Below are 17,968 nucleotides of genomic sequence, written 5' to 3'. Positions count from 1 at the left end.
TAGCCCCACTTTGGCTCTATGATTTTACCATGTGGACAGCTAAGCCTAAGTGTGTATAAAGTGCCAATATTTAGGGTGATGTCGAAGTAAATTCTGCAGCTCTGAACTTTAATCGAATGTGGTTTTTTTTTCTAAGATACTTTCCCTCAATTATGTACTTTTCAACAGGATCTAGAAATAATATACAGGGTGGGGGAACTACTTGAAACACAGAGTTTATTTTTATATTATTAATTAATTAAATGAATTATTTATTAAAAATTAATATTTTCCATACAAATAACTGTAAACCTACTTTTGCCACACACTATGTAAGAAATACCTAAGAAAATGTAATTGGTATAAAAAACAGACTAATTTCTACAGAAAAAAAATTGCTAAACTATATATTGGCCAACAGGGTTGTAACTATTATATAGATTGACATATTATATATGTATATATAATTATTAATATATACATACATAAAATATTACTATTTCATAATAGCCCATGGTCTCTTCTACCACGATAGAAACAAAATTACATAAAATGTACTATTTTTTTTTAATTCAAATATTAAAAGAGTCATTTAAGTTCGGCTGGTGTGGTTCAGTGGTTGAGCATCGACCCCTGCACCAAGAGGTCGCTGGTTCGATTCCCAATCACTGCACATGCCCATGTTGTGGGCCTGATCCCCACTGGGGGGCATGCAGGAGGCGGACAATCGATGTTCTCTCTCATCAGTGTTTCTATCTCTCTCTTTCTTTCACTTCCTCTCTCTCTAAAATCAATAAAGGGAAAATAAAACATTTTTTTAAAGTGTCATTTAAAAGTATGGTTTTGTTCCTTTGTTTTAGATGTTTTTTATCACATTTAAAACTCCTATGTTTTTACGATTGTGGATTCAGCTTTCAGAAGGACTAATATGATACAAGCTCATTGAAAACCTGGTGATTATTTAGAAGCTGCTTTACGTCTCCTATAAAAAATACTTAAAAATATAAATGCCTTGATTTTTGTACTGTAATAACAAAGTAATTTTTTAAAATGAAAAATCATCCTAGGATCAGGAATCACAGTGCAACTTGTTTGTCCAGAACTTCAAGTTGGGAAACTTGCTCACTGCAGATTTTGGAGACTTTTTTAAAGGACTATTTTAATTTTGATTGAATACCAGTGTATAAACTTGCATCAAGGGTGTACTTGAGAAGAATGTCTGATTTTTGAGTGAGAGGAGGACACTTTGACTAAGAATCCATCCACCAGACACAGTTACATTTAGGAGGAAAACCTACTACTTAATTTTTTTTCTTAAGTCTTTGGGAGGGAAATTGATAGTCACTCATTTATAAAGATGTGGGAGTTTATGGAGATGTTAGTTTTACATAAAGAAAGTAATCCTTTGAAAATTTTAAACTATCCTCCTTAAATTAAATGCCTATTATTTGCTGCATACAGTTTTAGCTTATTTTCGTACTATGGCTGGCACTGAAGAAGTAACAATAAATTTTTAAACTGAAATCATTAACTGACTGTTCACAGCAGACACTGTATTCTGCTAATTGTATGCTTGGAGGTGGCACAGAGGGTGGCTGCTTCAGAATTCTTCTTTAATTAAAATTACATAGACTACAAAACACCAACTGTGCATGGTAATGAAACCTTGGTAGACCCATTCTGTTCACCTGGAAAACAATACGGGCACCCAGTGAAATACCTACCGCATTTCACCCCTAACAACAGAATGAAGTGGACATTTCCAAGAAAGAGTGAAAGTATGACAGAAGATTCCAGGAGCTATTTTATGTGGTATCTTCTTTTTTCTTTATTTAATTAAACTTGAAAATAATTACTGAAAGTTTGCACTCGTTCTAATTTCTAATTTGTCTTTTCAAATTTCTCAAATATTTCAGCCTTGCCTAAGAACTTAACATATTGAACAATTTTTTTTCTAGTAGGTTCTATAAAGTTCTAATGCTGTGTTCTGAACAATATTTCTTCTTGCTTAAAGTAACCCTGAAACCAATGCTATATAGGGTATAATAACAAAAGTAGGTAAAATTCTTGTGCATAAAAACCATTAATATTACTATATTTCTAGTAAAGGACAATTAGCATTATATGATAGTATTTTATCAGAGTGGTTTATCTTAGATTTACATTGATAGCATTTTATCACAGAGGTCTATCTTAGACGTTACATTTCTGTATAGAGTACAGGTGCTTTTGATTGTAAAAATAAATATAAATAGTTTAAATTCTATCTATATTTAACTTTGAAAAGAACCAGACATTTATAAATGTAACTGATAGCCTATTACTGAATACTATCTGCTAACACTATCATTTTAATACTAAAATGTAGGGGAGCCAGTATGTGTTGCCAAATATACTAGATATACTTTAGTAATTTATAATCTATTATAGTCAACTTGTTCTTTCAAACCATGTCTCATATTTTCACTACAAATAAGGCAGATTTCACCTAAGATTTCTGACTTTGCTTAAACAGCTGTAATCACTTTACTAAAATAAAATGAACACAGTCTTACGCACACTAGCTCAGGTCCAGTAAAGTTACAAAGGTTCTTAAAGCATGTTTATATGTAGTGTTGACCATTTTTGACGGCTTTCCTAAACACCTACGTCCCCCCAAATAGTTGGATGTTAAGGGGAAATACTACACTGATTATTATTTTTCTTCTAAATTTCTGTATGGTAAAAAAGTAATTTTTTCACATTAACAAATTAATAAATTTGAAACTTCAGCAGCACCTTAACTTTAAATTTTAGTAACTATCTTACCTTTCTGATAAATCAAAATTTAAGGCAATGTAACAAGTTATCAATAGTTCTAGAAGTTAATGGGAATTTATCCTAGTGAATAATTATTAGTCACACAGCTTCTTAGATATATTTACCGGTTGCTTTCTGCTTGATGGACTCATGAAGTTTTTAATTGCCCATGTTTTAGAGTTTTTGGCATTTAACAGTTTTAAATTGTGGGATGTTGCCTCAATTGAACAATTCTCTGAGATATTTAGAGATATTTTAAGATATTTTTGTGTCCCCTACTCATTTTATGTATGTCAGTTATAATTTTGAAACAGCAAAATAATATAGAAATGTGGCAGAATGTGTGCTTGTTAAACTGTACTTAACCAAAGATACATTTTTAGTTTTAAAATGCTCAAAAATAAACAAGAGCACTTTTTAAAAAGCTCTGTGGAGGACATAAAATTGTCTTTGCATATTTAAATATTGAGGTATTAGCCAATTTTTAAAAAATTAAATACTCTTAAATTCCAAAAACAAATTGATAGAAATATAGAATGTTGCTTTGACCCATTTCTATCACTTCAGATTTGTCTTTTCGAAACTATGGAAATAGCCTATAAAACATGCAGTTCTTCCGGTTACTATAAACACACATGAAAAGTGATATAATTGTGTTTGGCTTAGCCATGGCAAAACCACAAGGCACGTATGCAAAGGAGAATTAGAAGGGAAGAACAGTGCTCCACTAAGGCTGGGTCAGTTTCAGTGAGTGAGGAGCAGGGTCAGTTTCAGTGAGTGAGGAGCAGGGTCAGTTTCTGTGAGTGAGGAGCAGGCCCACATAGCTTGGTAGGTAGCCTGAGTGCAGTGGCTGAGATGGTGAACTGGAAATCAGGGAAAGGAATCAAGTTATCAGGACATAATTGAGAATTCCGTATAAATGACCAGATAAGTAGACTTCTGACTAAAGTAAAAGAAGTAGTTTATCAAATAATTTATATTTGTTGCTTTATGCCCAGTGATGTTGATTGAAAAATTTGGAACAAATAAAGGTGAAGATTGGCCTTGGTGTTTGTTAACACGTCTACAAAATAATTGTAAAAGAAATTGAATAGAAGATACTCTGACTTTTCTACAGAGGTCTTTATCCGGAAGGACACTTGAATTTACCTTTCTTGTCTTTTAAATAATTATCCAAAATGTCAACAACAGAGGAACAGCCTGAACTTGAATTGACTGCTTTGACATTCTCTACTTCTGAGCATTGAAAATATTTACTGAGTTGATAACTCTTGACTGACTGGTTTAGTGCTGACCATGAATACTGCCAGCCAATTTAAATAGAGCTTAAGATATTGTAATGGCTATTTAAAAATGTTAAATATGCTTCAGAATAAGTCTATAAAATAGACTCACATTTAGAGGGCTTAGTTCAATTATGGTCACTCAGAGGTATCTTTTGTAAACATGCAAATGTCCTACTTGATGCTGTTTTTTTTACCAAAAGAAAACAAAAGTATATTAAATCAGCAGTCAAAATATATTTTTTAAATAGGAAAATAACTTTTATTAACCTTGTGAGTATTCTGGGAAAATTTGGAATTTACAAAGCTACACATTAAGAAGCCCCTTATACTGAAGTATTATTTAGGTAACAAATGTCCAGGAGTTAAGGACTTTTAGAGGGCTCAACATGTTGCAAAGCCCCAACTGAAAGCAGTTGTCTTTGGAGCACTGGGAACAATAATACATTTCCTGAAAAATCCGTAAGTTTCCTGAATGTTTGAGTACTTCTCATTTCCAACAACAGTTTTTTAAAAATCACAATTTGAATTTTAATGTTTATTTTTAGCTATTTAGCATTCAAAATGATAACTCTTGGTCAGCCATAATGATTTATTTTAAATATTAATGACTACTTTGAGTTTAATATTTAAATCACTGTTGGGGTTCATGTTAAATACATTTTAAATAAAATGGCATGTATTTCATGACAAAATTATTTCTAAATATTATAAAAGTAAGAATACCCAATTTAATTATTATGCTTCCAGTACTCCACTTCTATAATTTCATTTTGTACTGCAAGTAGTTTATTAAATATATATCTCAATGAAAACAATTCAAATTGTTTTGTAGGGTTCATTTAATCATAGTTGTAATTCATGGAACTAGCACACTGAGGGCCTCTTCTGGATAGTTTTACTTTGGAACAACTGTCTTATCATATTATTAACATCTCTCTGAGATTTAATTTCTAGGATTCTGGGAATTACTTTAAATCCTAGGATTATATTAGTCACCTCTATAAGAATCACAGCTATGGTAGCATTAAAAACAAAGCAAATCATAAGCCCTAATTGGAGCCAAGATGATTTGAAAGAATCAACGGGTCCTTCTAGACACTCCACTTAACACCAGGTAAAAGTCCACAATGGAATGAGAAATGTCAAGTCAACTTAGTATGTACTTAGATTTACAGAGTAAATCAGAATTATATGTCATAAGAAAGTTGGAAAAGGAAAAAAGTTGATATTAAGAGAGTAAGAAATATTGTATTGTTTATAGGTGGCAATACTTTGAAAATCAGAATGTTTTCTTTTTCCAGTCTAGAAATCATTTTGCTTTTGAAATTAAAGAATATCCATATATCTTGTTTAAAAACACTCTATAAATTCTACTAAAAATGCTATTATGAGCACAGAGTACTTAAGTTGTTGTACAATGTTTACTACAATTATCTAGATAGGTGTAAATTCCTTTCTTATCTATAAAATTTCACTTATTTATGTGATATTAAAACAGAAAACAGTATTTTAAAAAATTAAACTTTATTGCTCAAGAAACACTTTACATCAGCTTTTAGATTTGTCCTTCCTTTTATTGGATATGGGGTTCTTTTTAAACAAATATCAAATGTAAAAGTATAACACATTTTGATATTGGGTAAGATATTTACATATATTAGAAAACATGCAAAATGGGTACAGAGAAGACTACAGGGGGGGAGATTGTTAGTTCAAAGAATATGGACAAATTTCAGTCAAAACGTGGGATGAAACATATTAAAAGTCAGTTCAAGAAAACAAAAAAAAAATGCCTCTCTTTTTAAAACATTTTAATGGTTGGCATCAAAATGTAAAACAACATTCATTTAAAAAAAAAATTAAAACTGCATATTTATATGTAACAACAAGCAAGAAGACAAAACACATCAAAAACGAGAATTAAAAACAACTCTTCAAAAAACGACAAGAAGTAAAAAAATAGAAAGGGGTGGAAAAAGTGATCGAGGCCCTTGTCATGCAAGTAGATTTTGGTGGAAAAAAATACCTTCATCTTCAGCACCGTCATTATCACCTAAATCATCTGTCTGTTTCTTTGTAAGGGGACCTAGGATTGAGAATGGAGAAATGGAAGGAAAAAAAAGACAATTCAAGAATAAACAAGACTGAGGGGAAAAAAAATAAATGTAAATGCTAAAATTCTCAAGGATATTTCCAAAAAGAGTGGGGGAAGTGGTTACATTAAAGTTGATTATCTATTATGTTTAAGAAAAAAAAAAAAAATCCCTGTCCCCAAAATATTTCATAGAAGATTTGATCTGTGAATATATCCAGCATTAAAAAATACATTACGGTTTGAAACTCAAGTTATAAGCTAAGAAAATAATTTTTTAATACCCATTGCATAAAAAAAGTAAACAGTTTTGTTAGCTGAAAGAACTTGATTTATTCAGTGTCTTTTCTAATTAAAATTAGTGACAACAATGAAAATAAGTAGGCTAAACTCATTCTTTAATTTGGGACAATATAATAACATTAGGGAAAACAGATATGAATATTATTATTGTGTTTTTTCCTTTTTCTTCTTTTATTTGGTAAAAGAATTAACACTTGGGTTTTACACATTTTTATATCATACATTATTCAAAACTGTGACTTTTTAAAATTACTTGTCATTAAACAAATATTCCCCATGTGTCTTGATTAAATATTAGCTGTGGATTTAAGACATTTGCAAACTGCACAAATGTAAGAACAGATAATCTCATCACTCAGTAGGGCAAAGGTACCATCAATGGAAGTCTGTGTTTAGCCATTAAGGTAAGTTACAGAGTCAGGACTTATATTTCATAATCAATTTAGGAATATAATGAAATTACGCCCTAGTGCAATTTCATGCCCAGTGTAGTTATTTATAATGAGATCATGTCTTAGGATAATAATTACATTAAAACACTGTGAATGTTTAATAAATGTTTTATTGTACTTAACAATACTAATTTGCTAGAATGAAGGAGCACACCAAAGGGGAAGCCGAAGGCCATATGAAAGTAATTTTAAGTGTCACGTAATTGACATATTCAGCACAAAAAAAGCAAGTGAAGCCCCACATTTCTTTTTGTTTCCACACCATTTAATTTGTATGACATTTCATAATCCTCATGCAAAAAGCAATCATTACAAACACAGGACAGTCAAGTTAAGAGACAGCCAACGACATAGCAGTAAGCATGAGAATTTTGTCATGCATAAAATAAGTCACAGAAAAAGAAGGGAAAACAAGACTGAAAGCATATGTTGATTTCAATTGTATAAACAGTCAAGAAGCAGGCATTCATTCTAAGCACACTTCACAGGGTAGGATTGTTCCACATTTTCTAGAAATATTTCTAAGTCTACTCAGCGATTACTGTGCATTATGTTTATAATTCAAAACTATACCTAATATCACAATCTTCAAAGAATAAAAAACATGATCACAAAAGAACAGAAGGAAAAAATGAGATATAATACAGTTATGTTTCATCAGCTCTGAGAGACAGCCTTGACAAATATTAATAGACAAAGATCAAAAGATTGGAAATAGAGAAATTGATGACATCATTGAAATGACCTGTTGACTACTCAGTTGTAAGGCTATGGTTTCAAGGTCATTTCAAATACAGAGTAGCTGTACACAATAATCTAAGTGATATACTTTTATAGTCACTCCTGCAAGCAATTTCTCCATTGAGAGAAAACCAAGATGAAAGCAACAGTTATGTTAACTGACAGTTGTAAGTCCACAGAAATCTACATTTCTTTAATATGATCCTGTTAAAATGCAGAAAGAGCCCTCAGTACTATTTGATGTTCTTGTAACAGTTGTTATATTTCTGAAAAATATAAATATTTTACATCTAAATAGCTTTTCTCAAATCTATATTTGAAATATTTCCAATATTAGAACATGCAAATATCAAACTTAAAAAATTGTATGTTCAAGTTTTTAATTTTTCTATAATTACATAAAGCAATCAATGAACAGACTTCAACAAATATACTGTTGTGCATTTAAATTTTCATGGATTCTATCTAGAAGTTATGGTTACATTCACTGTTTAATAAAACAGATAGTGGTAATAATTTATTGCTATAAAAACCACTATTTTTAAATTTCAGTTAATTCTTAATTTTCAGTTATTAAAGCACTAATGGAAGGTCATTTTTTTTTTTTTCAGAATCACATGTAAAACCTATCACAATTAAATTAAATCACTCTCTTCATTTTGTGTAGGGCTTTATAAGATATCTCTCTTGGACAATTCAGAGGAATTATCTTTCTTTCCCCTTCTAGGGTACCCAAGGCAATTTATAAGACTTCTTTGGAAAATCCTTTAGGTTCTACAGCCATGAGCCAGTAACATACTTTGCACACATACAAAATGCTAGCTCTTGGTCTACATAAGATGTGATAGTAAGATAATTTTTATTAAGACATGATCTTCCACTTGCCTGAATATAGGACATAGCTCTCAGTTGCTATTTGACTCTCAGTCTGCATAAGCAGAGAAGCTATGGAAATGATACTGTGCATATACAAAGCAAATGTTTCCATGGATGGAATGGTTGACGCAGCTTTGTGTTACGTATTTATCACCGCCTTCCCTACTTAGGAAGCTGCGTGCCTCAACTGTTGTGGGATAGTGATTACACAGGTAAGCTGCATGGGGCATCTTTCATCGCAGTCAATCTGAAGAGTTAGAACCATGCAGATATTGCTTCAGTATCGATCATAGATGGGACATCATTATCCTAGAGAAGAATTAACTCAAGTTCTCCCAACTAAAGAATTTCATTAACTGATTATTAAATAAAACCTTATTATTAGATGATATTAAATTGTTCCCACAGTGTGGGTCCCAGCAATATTTATGATTTCAGCATAACTCTGTTTTCTTACTATCAATACGTTTTTACAGCTTGATTTTTGAAGGTTCCCGGGGAAAAACAGGGCTGATTAAAGTTTTTGGCAAAGCTCATTATACAAAAAGAAAGATTTCTTTTATCTCCTATGCCTAAAGGCACTGACAATTAGTATCTTAGAGGGTCCATGGTTGCAAGTTGAGAAACCCAGTACTGTACAGGTTTCTCAGAGAAAGCCTCAATAGAGTCAACATATGCTAGTGACTTAAAGGAAATTATGCCCACGTGATTTTAAGATTCTTTTTTTTTCATCCTCACCCGAGGACATTTTTCCATTTTTTTTTTTTTTTTATTCAGACAGAGTGGGAAGGAGAGAGAGGAAGAGAGAGAGAGAAGCATCGATGTGAAAGGGACACATCGAGTGGCCACCACTGCACGACCCAACCAGGGTCGGGGACAAACTGCAGCAGAGGTCCGTGCCCTTGGCGGGAACCGAACCTGGGTCTCTGTGGACCGCAGGCCGATGCTCTAACCGCTGAGCAAAATTGGCCAGGGCTGATTTTAAGATTCTTTATTCCCAGGCTGGGGAGAAAACAGCCCATTGCCTTGAGCTTCTGTCTGTCTAGTGTATCAGCAATGCTGGTTCATTTTTCCTTTATTCTACACTGTTACAACTGATGTCATTACTGATGTTAAAATTTTTTAAATAGAAAAAAAATATTGTAAGAGGTCATTGTCATTCATTTTCTTAAGGAGAATAGGCAACCACGTTTTAGAGACCACTCATTCCTGCAAGTTGATGAGCGTGATTTTCCTGAAGGGTGAAGCATTTATCCTTCAACAGAAATAACAATCGTTAACAACAGTTCAACACCAGCTTATGTCTCTTTTAAACTACGAATAGTGCATTTCCAATACCAGCAGTTTAAATGAGTAACTTAGAGCATCGACTTATAAAGCAAGCGAGTCTTCTAAAACCTGAGTGCAGAAGTGATTTATTCTACCTTAAAACGCGGAGAGGGTCTGTGCTCCTTGAGGAATGCACACATAACTCTCATTAAAGTTAATGGGAAAGTAGACCTCATGCCATTTTGAAAGGGAGTGAGAGTAATTACTATATTTTATACCTCCTATAGGCAATAAATAGAATCAGTGGTGAAAAAACAAGACCAAGGAAGGCAAAGGGAACTCTTAACTGTGAACTTTGAACTAATTTAAATCCAAACTAGTTATTTTGCCATTAACATAACCATGATTCAAAGTATCGGCCTTTATAAAGGACATTCTTACATTTCAGAATCTGACCATGTGCCTTTTATTTAAGAAAAAAAATAAAATAAAATAAAAATATCAGCATTTCTCTTTAGTTAACTAGAAAATAATTATGAGCTCCGAAATAATTACTATCCACCCATATTAATGCTGCTTTTTATCATTCCCTTTGATGAAGGGCTAATATACTTTAGATCTCAAATACATTAGAACTGATTATAAATTCCTTCATTATGGGTTCAATTCCACAGAAATCATTTGTACTTTGTATCACACAAATCTTCAAGAGGCAAGTAGGTTGAGGATATTATTAGCTCCTGACTGAGAAAGCTGGCCAAGAGAAATGTGTCCTTCTTAAGAGAACAAGCCTTTGAAATTTTCAGAATTATTTAGAACTCCAGGCTCCAGAGTCCTAGCTCGACAGATGGAGAGCCCTAGTTAATGACCTTGCCGTCCTCTTTCCCCGCAGCCTCAGAGATAAACGGACTCTAAAGAATTCCTAAGGCCGTTTCCACAGAATGGGAGAATTTAAGGATGTTGCATTGTTATTCTGGAACAACCGAAAGGAGGCTAAATCTTTTCATGGATGTTCTTAGGACAAGATTCAGTTTATAAAATTAGGATCAAGGATATAAAATAACCTAACTATGTCTGCTCCATATGATGGACAATGCCAACATCCAATACATCTTAAGTCAAAATGGCAGTATATGATCATATTTGATTTTTTCCAAATTGACAAATTTAAAATACAATGAGTTTAAGAAATCAGGTATCACAGCAGTTGGTGGCATTGCAAAACTATTGAATTTTACCCATCGAAATATAGTCAACTTTATATAACTGCAATACATACCTCTTGAAAATACAGAAATAACTGAAGGTTACTGATTTGGAATAATACTCATTATTTTTATATTACTGTATTAATTTAACTAAAAGTAATCACAGTTCCTACACTATAAATTATATGAACAGATATAAAGGAATCAAAGCTGAATATAATTTTATTCTTAAAATGTCTTCAATGACAAAGATGACATTTTTGAGTAATGTAAATCTGCACTGTGATAGAATAAAGATATAGTGCAAACCGCTGCAATGAGATATTGAAAGTAAATTTTGAAACAGTTGATAGTTTTTAAAAAAAACCATATCTGTGTAGTTTTTGCTGGCATTACTGGGTCATTCATGATGTTGGGTATCTTTGGGTGAACTGCATGTGTAGGCTTGTGCTTCATATGTACACATGTTGTGGGGGAGACCAGATTCCAAGAGTAGGAATGCAGTGGACATGGTCTGTGTTTATTTTGTGTTGGAAGAAACCACCTGCATGAAGACAAAACATGTTCCCTCTGACAGGTCTTCAGAAACAAAGCACAACTTAATACATGACTTTTGAGAAAAAGAGAATCTGATGTTAAAATCGAGAAAGATAGAACAAGAAATATTTTTTGGGTGAAGTACACGGAAAAGAGCTCATTTATACTTATAAGAAAGACAAGTTTTTTCTTCATTAAATTACCTTGATTAACAAAACTTTGACTTCAAAAGCAATCCTACTAGAATAAAATAATAGCATCTGGAGAAAAAAGTTTAGGTAGATAAAAAAAATAAAATAAATAAGTAAAAAGGCTAACCCCTAATCTAAACATCACCAAATTTGCACAAGCTTATTACTTTTTTAATGCTATATTTGTTTGTTTGTTTGTTTTTTGGTTTTGTTTTTTTAAATGCAGATGCATTTAGTGCTGATGAAGTATTTTCACAGCATGAAGAATGTCAGAATAATGCTCCCTTTTCATTTGGAGCAACATCCTTTGTGTTGCACAAACCCTTCAGCACTCTGTGAAGACATAGTCTCCTCTGCTCTCCACATATTACCCAGAGATGCATCAGGTAATGTGTGGAGAGCACACAAGTGTACCTGAAGCTCAGAGACATCTCCGTAATACTTTAGGCTGAGATAGCATCACTAGTCCAACCTCCTTGGCATGGCTGCAGTATTCAATCACCCAGCCATTGAAAAAATTTATATATTATGTATGCAAGGTGCTCAGGACACATGATGAGTAAAACAGGCAAGGCCCTTGTCCTTATGCAAATTAATTTAATCAGAGAAAGAGACATTAAACAACTAATCACACACATAAACATAGACTTGCAAATTGCATTAAGGAAAAACGAAGTCTTGATGCTATGCAGGGCTATATAAGGAGACCTAGTTGAGCTTAGGAATTCTTCACTGAGTGAGTGTGATGTGACTGAAGAAGTCAGTACTAAGCATGCAAAGAGGCTGGGGACAGGTAGGTAATGTGAGAAGAAGATTTCGATGCTGAAAAAAACAGCATGTGAAAAGGTTCTAAAATGAGAGCAAGCCTGTTCCATTTCCAAACTCTAAATCTGGAGATGAGTGTGGCTGGCGTACAGGGAGCAGAACACACAGACTGGTGGGAAATGCGGATGGAGAGCTAGACAGGTATCAATCAGAGACTACAGCTACTCTTGCCTAAAGATTTCGTCTTAATCTGAAGAGCAATCAGAAGCCGTTTAAAGGGATTAAGCACACACTGGAAAACTCTGCCTTCGCTGAATCTTAAACAGAAAGTCAGAAAGAGACAAAGTCTTCTAACAAATATAGCTGAGAATATTTTATACAGAGGCCTCCATTATGCTATCATCAGAGGAAGTTAGCCTTATTAGGAGAAATTAAATGATGGAATCTATAATGTCTTATTCTATTTCTCTTTGCAAATAAACTGAATATCACCACAAAGTAAAAATCCAAGACTTCAGTGCTTCAGAAGTTTTATAAATATTTTTTAAGTTTCCTATTAAATTTGTATTTAAAGTTAAATTTACTTTGCTTAAGAATTAACGCACTGAGAATGAACATATCCAAACTATTCATATATTCATACAAATCTAGATATTCTGCAAGCCACTTCTACTTGAATCTCTCACCTCAATTTTAGTACAACAAGGATGCACACCTTAAAGTGTCCACCTTAAAGTCAGTTTTACCTTTCAACACAGGCATTGCTCTCAGAGATATAACCCCTCCATTTCCAAACTCTAAATCTGGAAATAATAATCTTTAAGCATTCCCTCTTCCTCCCTCTGGGCTCAGCTAAATTTCATCAGTTTATAAGAAAAGTTCTTGCTGTCACTCCTTCAATTCTTATTAGCCTCCTTTTAGTCTAATCTGTGGCCATCATCACCACACCCCTGAGTTACTGCGGTAGCCTCATGGTTGCTTCCATCATCATCCAAACCCTAGACCATCTCACAAGCCATTTTGTATACCACAGGTTTTTTAAGTTGTAAACAGTAATGGTAGCAAACCCAAAGAGAAAAAAACTTAAAAGATAATCAGCTAAAAAGCTTATATATTCAATTCCATTTAAGACTTAAATTGCAAGCACCCAAGGGAGTAGGAACTTGAAAGCATCGTGTACTGTGTTTTGAAATAGCTATAACAAGACAGATGAAAACTATAGCACTCATTTTGATGTTTTAGAAATTCACGAGAAAAATAAGATTTTTCTTCAAAATGGAATCAATTCCTTCAAAATATTTTTTTAAAAATTCAGGTCTGATTACTCTTCATTAAACACCACTTTCACTGTTTCACTACTCTATTTAAAAGCCCTGGGAATCTTCTTATTCCTTATTATTGTGGACTGCATGCCCCAGACCTAACCATAGACCCTTTCTACTTTCTCCACATTTTGCTCCCGTTCTAGTGTTTTCTAAAACACATATTTTTTCTGAATTCTACCAAACATTTAAGAACTAATACCAATCCTTCTCAAACTCTGCCAAAAATAAATAAAAGAGGAGGAAACACTTCTCAACTTATTTTACCAGGCCAGCATTACCCTGATACCAAAAACAGACTAACACACTGAAAAAAAAAAAAGGAAAGAAAACTACAGGCCAATATTCCTGATGAATATAGATGTAAAAATCCTAAACAAAATATTAGAAAACAGAATCCAACAGTACATTAAAAGGATCATTTCAGGGATACAAGGATGGTTCAACATCCACAAATCAATCAATATGATGCACCACATTAACACAACGAAGAATAAAAATCATATGACCATCTCAATAGATGCAGAAAAAAGCATTTGACAGAATTCAACATCTTTTCATGATAAAAACTCTCAATAAAATGGATAGAGAGAGAATAGAGAGAAAACCCCACAGTTAACATCATACTCAATGGTAAAATGCTGAAAGCTTTTCTTGTAATATCAAAATAAGACAAGAATGTTCAGTATCGTCACTTCTATTCAACATAGTACTAGATCTTATCCAAAAAAATTAATGGAAAAAAAAAAAGTAAAATGCATCTAAATCAGAAAAGAAGAAGTAAAATAGCTTCTATTTGCAGATGAAGTAATATTATATATGAAATCTCAAAGACCACTAACAAACTGACAGAACTAATAAATGATTTTAGTAAATTTGCAGAGTACAAAATCAATAGACTAAAATATACTGTTTCTATATACCAACAGTGAAATAGCAGATAGAGAAATTAAATAAAAAGATAGTCCATGTTCATGGATAGAAAGAATTAATACTGTTAAAATATCTTTATTATCCAAAGCAATCCATAGATTCAATGTAATCCCTATAAAAATTCCCATGGCATTTTTCACAGAAATAAAAAAGTAACCTTAAAGTTGGTATGGTACCACAAAAGACCCCCAAATAGTCCAAGCAATCCAAAGAAAGAAGAACAAAGCCAGAGGCATAACACTTCTTAATTTCAAACTATATTACAAAGCTATAGTAATCCAAACATGGTTCTGGTATAAAACTCAGGCACATTGATCAAAGGAACAGACTAGCGACAAAGAATATATAATGAAGAAAGGATAGTCCCTGCAATAAATGGTGTTGGGAAACCTGGACCGCCACATGCAAAAGAATCAAACTGGACCACTATCTTACAGCATACACAAAAATCAACTCAAAGTGAATTAAAGACTTAAATCTAGGTCATGAAACCATTAAAGTCCTTAGAAGAAAACATTCATGGTGAGCTCCTTGACATTGGTCTTGGCACTGGTCTTTTTGTTGCTGTTGTCATTTGACATCAGAAGAAAAGGTGACAAAATCAAAAATAAACAAGTGGGATTATAGCAAAATGAAAAACTGCTGCACAGAAAAGGAAACCATCAGTAAAATGAAAAGGCAACCTATAGAATGGGAGACAGCACTTGCAAACCACATGTCTGATAAAGAATTATAATTCAAACTATATAAGAAGCATACTACTCAATAGCCAAAAACAAATAATGCAATTTTTAAAATGGGTAAGCAACAGGAATAGACATTTTTCCAAAGACCTACAAATGGCCAACAGGTACATGAAAAGGTGCGCAATGTCACAAATCAGTAGAAAAATGCTAATTAAAACAATATATCAGTTCACACTTGTTAGGATGCTGATTATCAAAAAGCAAGACATAAGAAATGTTGGTGAAGATATGGAGGAAAGGGAACCTTTGTGCTCTGTTGGAATCCATGCACACAGCCAATGAAAACAGTATAAAGGGTCCTCAAGAAAATAAAAATTGAACAACCATATGATCCAGCAATTCCACTTCTGGGTAAATATCTAAAGAAAACAAAATTATTATCTCAAAGAGATACCTTTACTTCAATTTCCATTGCAGCATTATTCACAATAGCCAAGATAGGAGAACAACGTAAGTGTGTGTCAGAGGATGAATGGACACAGAATATAAGGCCTATATATGTAAACATATATACAAATACTATTCAAAAAGAAGAAAATCCTCTCATCTGTGGTAACAAGGGTGAACCTGAAGGGCATGATGCTCAATGAAATAAGCCAGATAGAGAAAGACTAAGACAGCACGGTACCTCTTACATGGAATCTTAAAAAAAAAAAATCAAGCTCCAAGGAACATAATGGAGAAAAATGATTGCCAGAGCCTGCGGGTTGGGAAAATAGTGAGAGGTTGGTAAAGGGTAAAAGCTTCAGTTATAAGATGAATGAGGTCTGAGGGCCTAATGGTGACCACAGTTGAAATCTTCTGTATTGTACTGTAAAGTTGAAATTTTCTAAGAGAGTAGAAGATAAATGTTCTTCCCAAAACAAACAAAAATATGTGAAGAAAAACCCTAATAAAGAAAATGCAACATTTTCCACGTGAGTCTTGTCACTGTTGCACAAAAAGTGACCTTACATTCACACCTTGTATGTTTTATCCCATAGAGTTGATTACTCTAAGTTCTAATTCTAATCAGCTCACTTTGGAGGGGAGGAAAGAAGGTGAATGAGCATAGGGAATCTCCTCTACAGTAATGTGTACATTTTCCTCACATTAAAAGAAAGGAGTAGCAATGTGTGTTTTGGCGAAACAGCTCCCTTAAGGATAGGATTAGAGGTAGTTCTATATTGTACAGAAAAAAACCTAACAGTGAAAAATACCTGAATTATTAGATATTACTACATTTTATCTCCATATGTGAGATAAATGAATTGAACCAATAATTAGTAAGATCTTATTTTCTGAGTTCATCTCACTGGGAAAGAAGCCAGTGGACAAGACCTCCAGTGCTAAGGTCCTAGGGGTGATAGACTAATGTTCCAATGAGATGACTTCTTGACAGTTTCCAGGTTCATGTGGGCCCCTCCTTGCTAAGCATCTCTGGTCCTCAGTGAAACAGTTTCACTTCTCTTCCTACTGCAGGGGCTTTTCCACCTGGGTTGATTCTCTCTTACCACACAGACTGCAGTCAGCCGGGGACACCAGTCTGTGTTCTCTCTCACCTGATACAATGTTAAAATATACACTATATACTAAGGAAACATTTGTGAAATCAGTGCTTTTTTGAGCTGATTCATAAGGAACTAGAGTTAAACGGGACCCAAAGGGGTGCCTCTCGAACCTTGTCATTTTATAGGTCCTCCAAACAATGGGAAAGTGTTAACTTGTTTTGCCCAGGCCCCAACGCTACTTAAATGCAGACCTAGGGCTAGACCTCAGGTTTCTTATCACTCAGTTTGGTTAGTTCCCTTCTAAGAAGTCACGTGACAATAAAAGACAAGTAAAGAAAAGGAAAAAATTTAAATAAAACACAAACCAATAGATCTACCATAACTATATTACAGCTATAAAGCCATTGGTATTCTCCTAACTCATATTTTACTTAGATGTCATTGAGTGTAAAGTTTAAATAAAAAACAAATATTTATGTAAGTACTTTAAAAAGAAACAATTTTACGAACAAGCCAACAAACCTGGAAGAATAAAGACCCTAGAATTTAAACCAAATAAGCAATACAGTGAAGAGAAGCAATTTTTCAGTAGTGCAAGTCCTCAAACTGAGTAGTGTGTGAGATAAAGTGTAGAAGAATTAAATAACCAACCTGACTTAAAAGAAGAACAAGAAGAACTATGGCTAATGAATGGGCATATAAACCAATGGAAGAGTAAAATGTTCTGTACAGGTCAGTATATAATCATTGCCTAGAACCCCTGGAATCCCTCTACCCTCGCACTTAATATGCCGTGGCCCTTCCCTGGGATGCCCTGAACTGGGCATGATTAAGAAACTAAAGGGTATTGATTGGCACAGGAGGGGACTTCCAACACTCAGCAACAGTACTATGGGCTAAAATTCTTTCTAACTAGGCAATCTATATTTTTAACATTACCTTCTGGGTTCATCTCAAGGAGATTTCAAAACCTAGAAGT

General features: G+C 33.4%; 1 protein-coding gene across 7 annotated transcripts in view; it reads right to left on the bottom strand.

The window, feature by feature from the left end:
* NLGN1 (neuroligin 1) overlaps nucleotides 1-17,968 on the bottom strand; it is a 713,990-nt gene that overhangs the window by 480,312 nt on the left and 215,710 nt on the right. For 4 of the 7 annotated variants that reach the window (XM_036243017.1, XM_036243018.1, XM_036243019.1 and 1 more), the window contains one exon: nucleotides 6,091-6,150. The exons of the other annotated variants lie outside the window; for them this stretch is intronic. In XM_036243017.1, the coding sequence (XP_036098910.1) occupies nucleotides 6,091-6,150 (60 nt within the window). The remainder of the gene's footprint in view (nucleotides 1-6,090; nucleotides 6,151-17,968) is intronic. 7 annotated transcript variants of the gene reach the window in all.

The sequence above is a fragment of the Molossus molossus genome, unplaced genomic scaffold (genome assembly GCF_014108415.1).
Source record: "Molossus molossus isolate mMolMol1 unplaced genomic scaffold, mMolMol1.p scaffold_m16_p_5, whole genome shotgun sequence".
NCBI lineage: Eukaryota > Metazoa > Chordata > Mammalia > Chiroptera > Molossidae > Molossus > Molossus molossus.
This window is presented reverse-complemented; position numbering and strand designations above follow the sequence as displayed.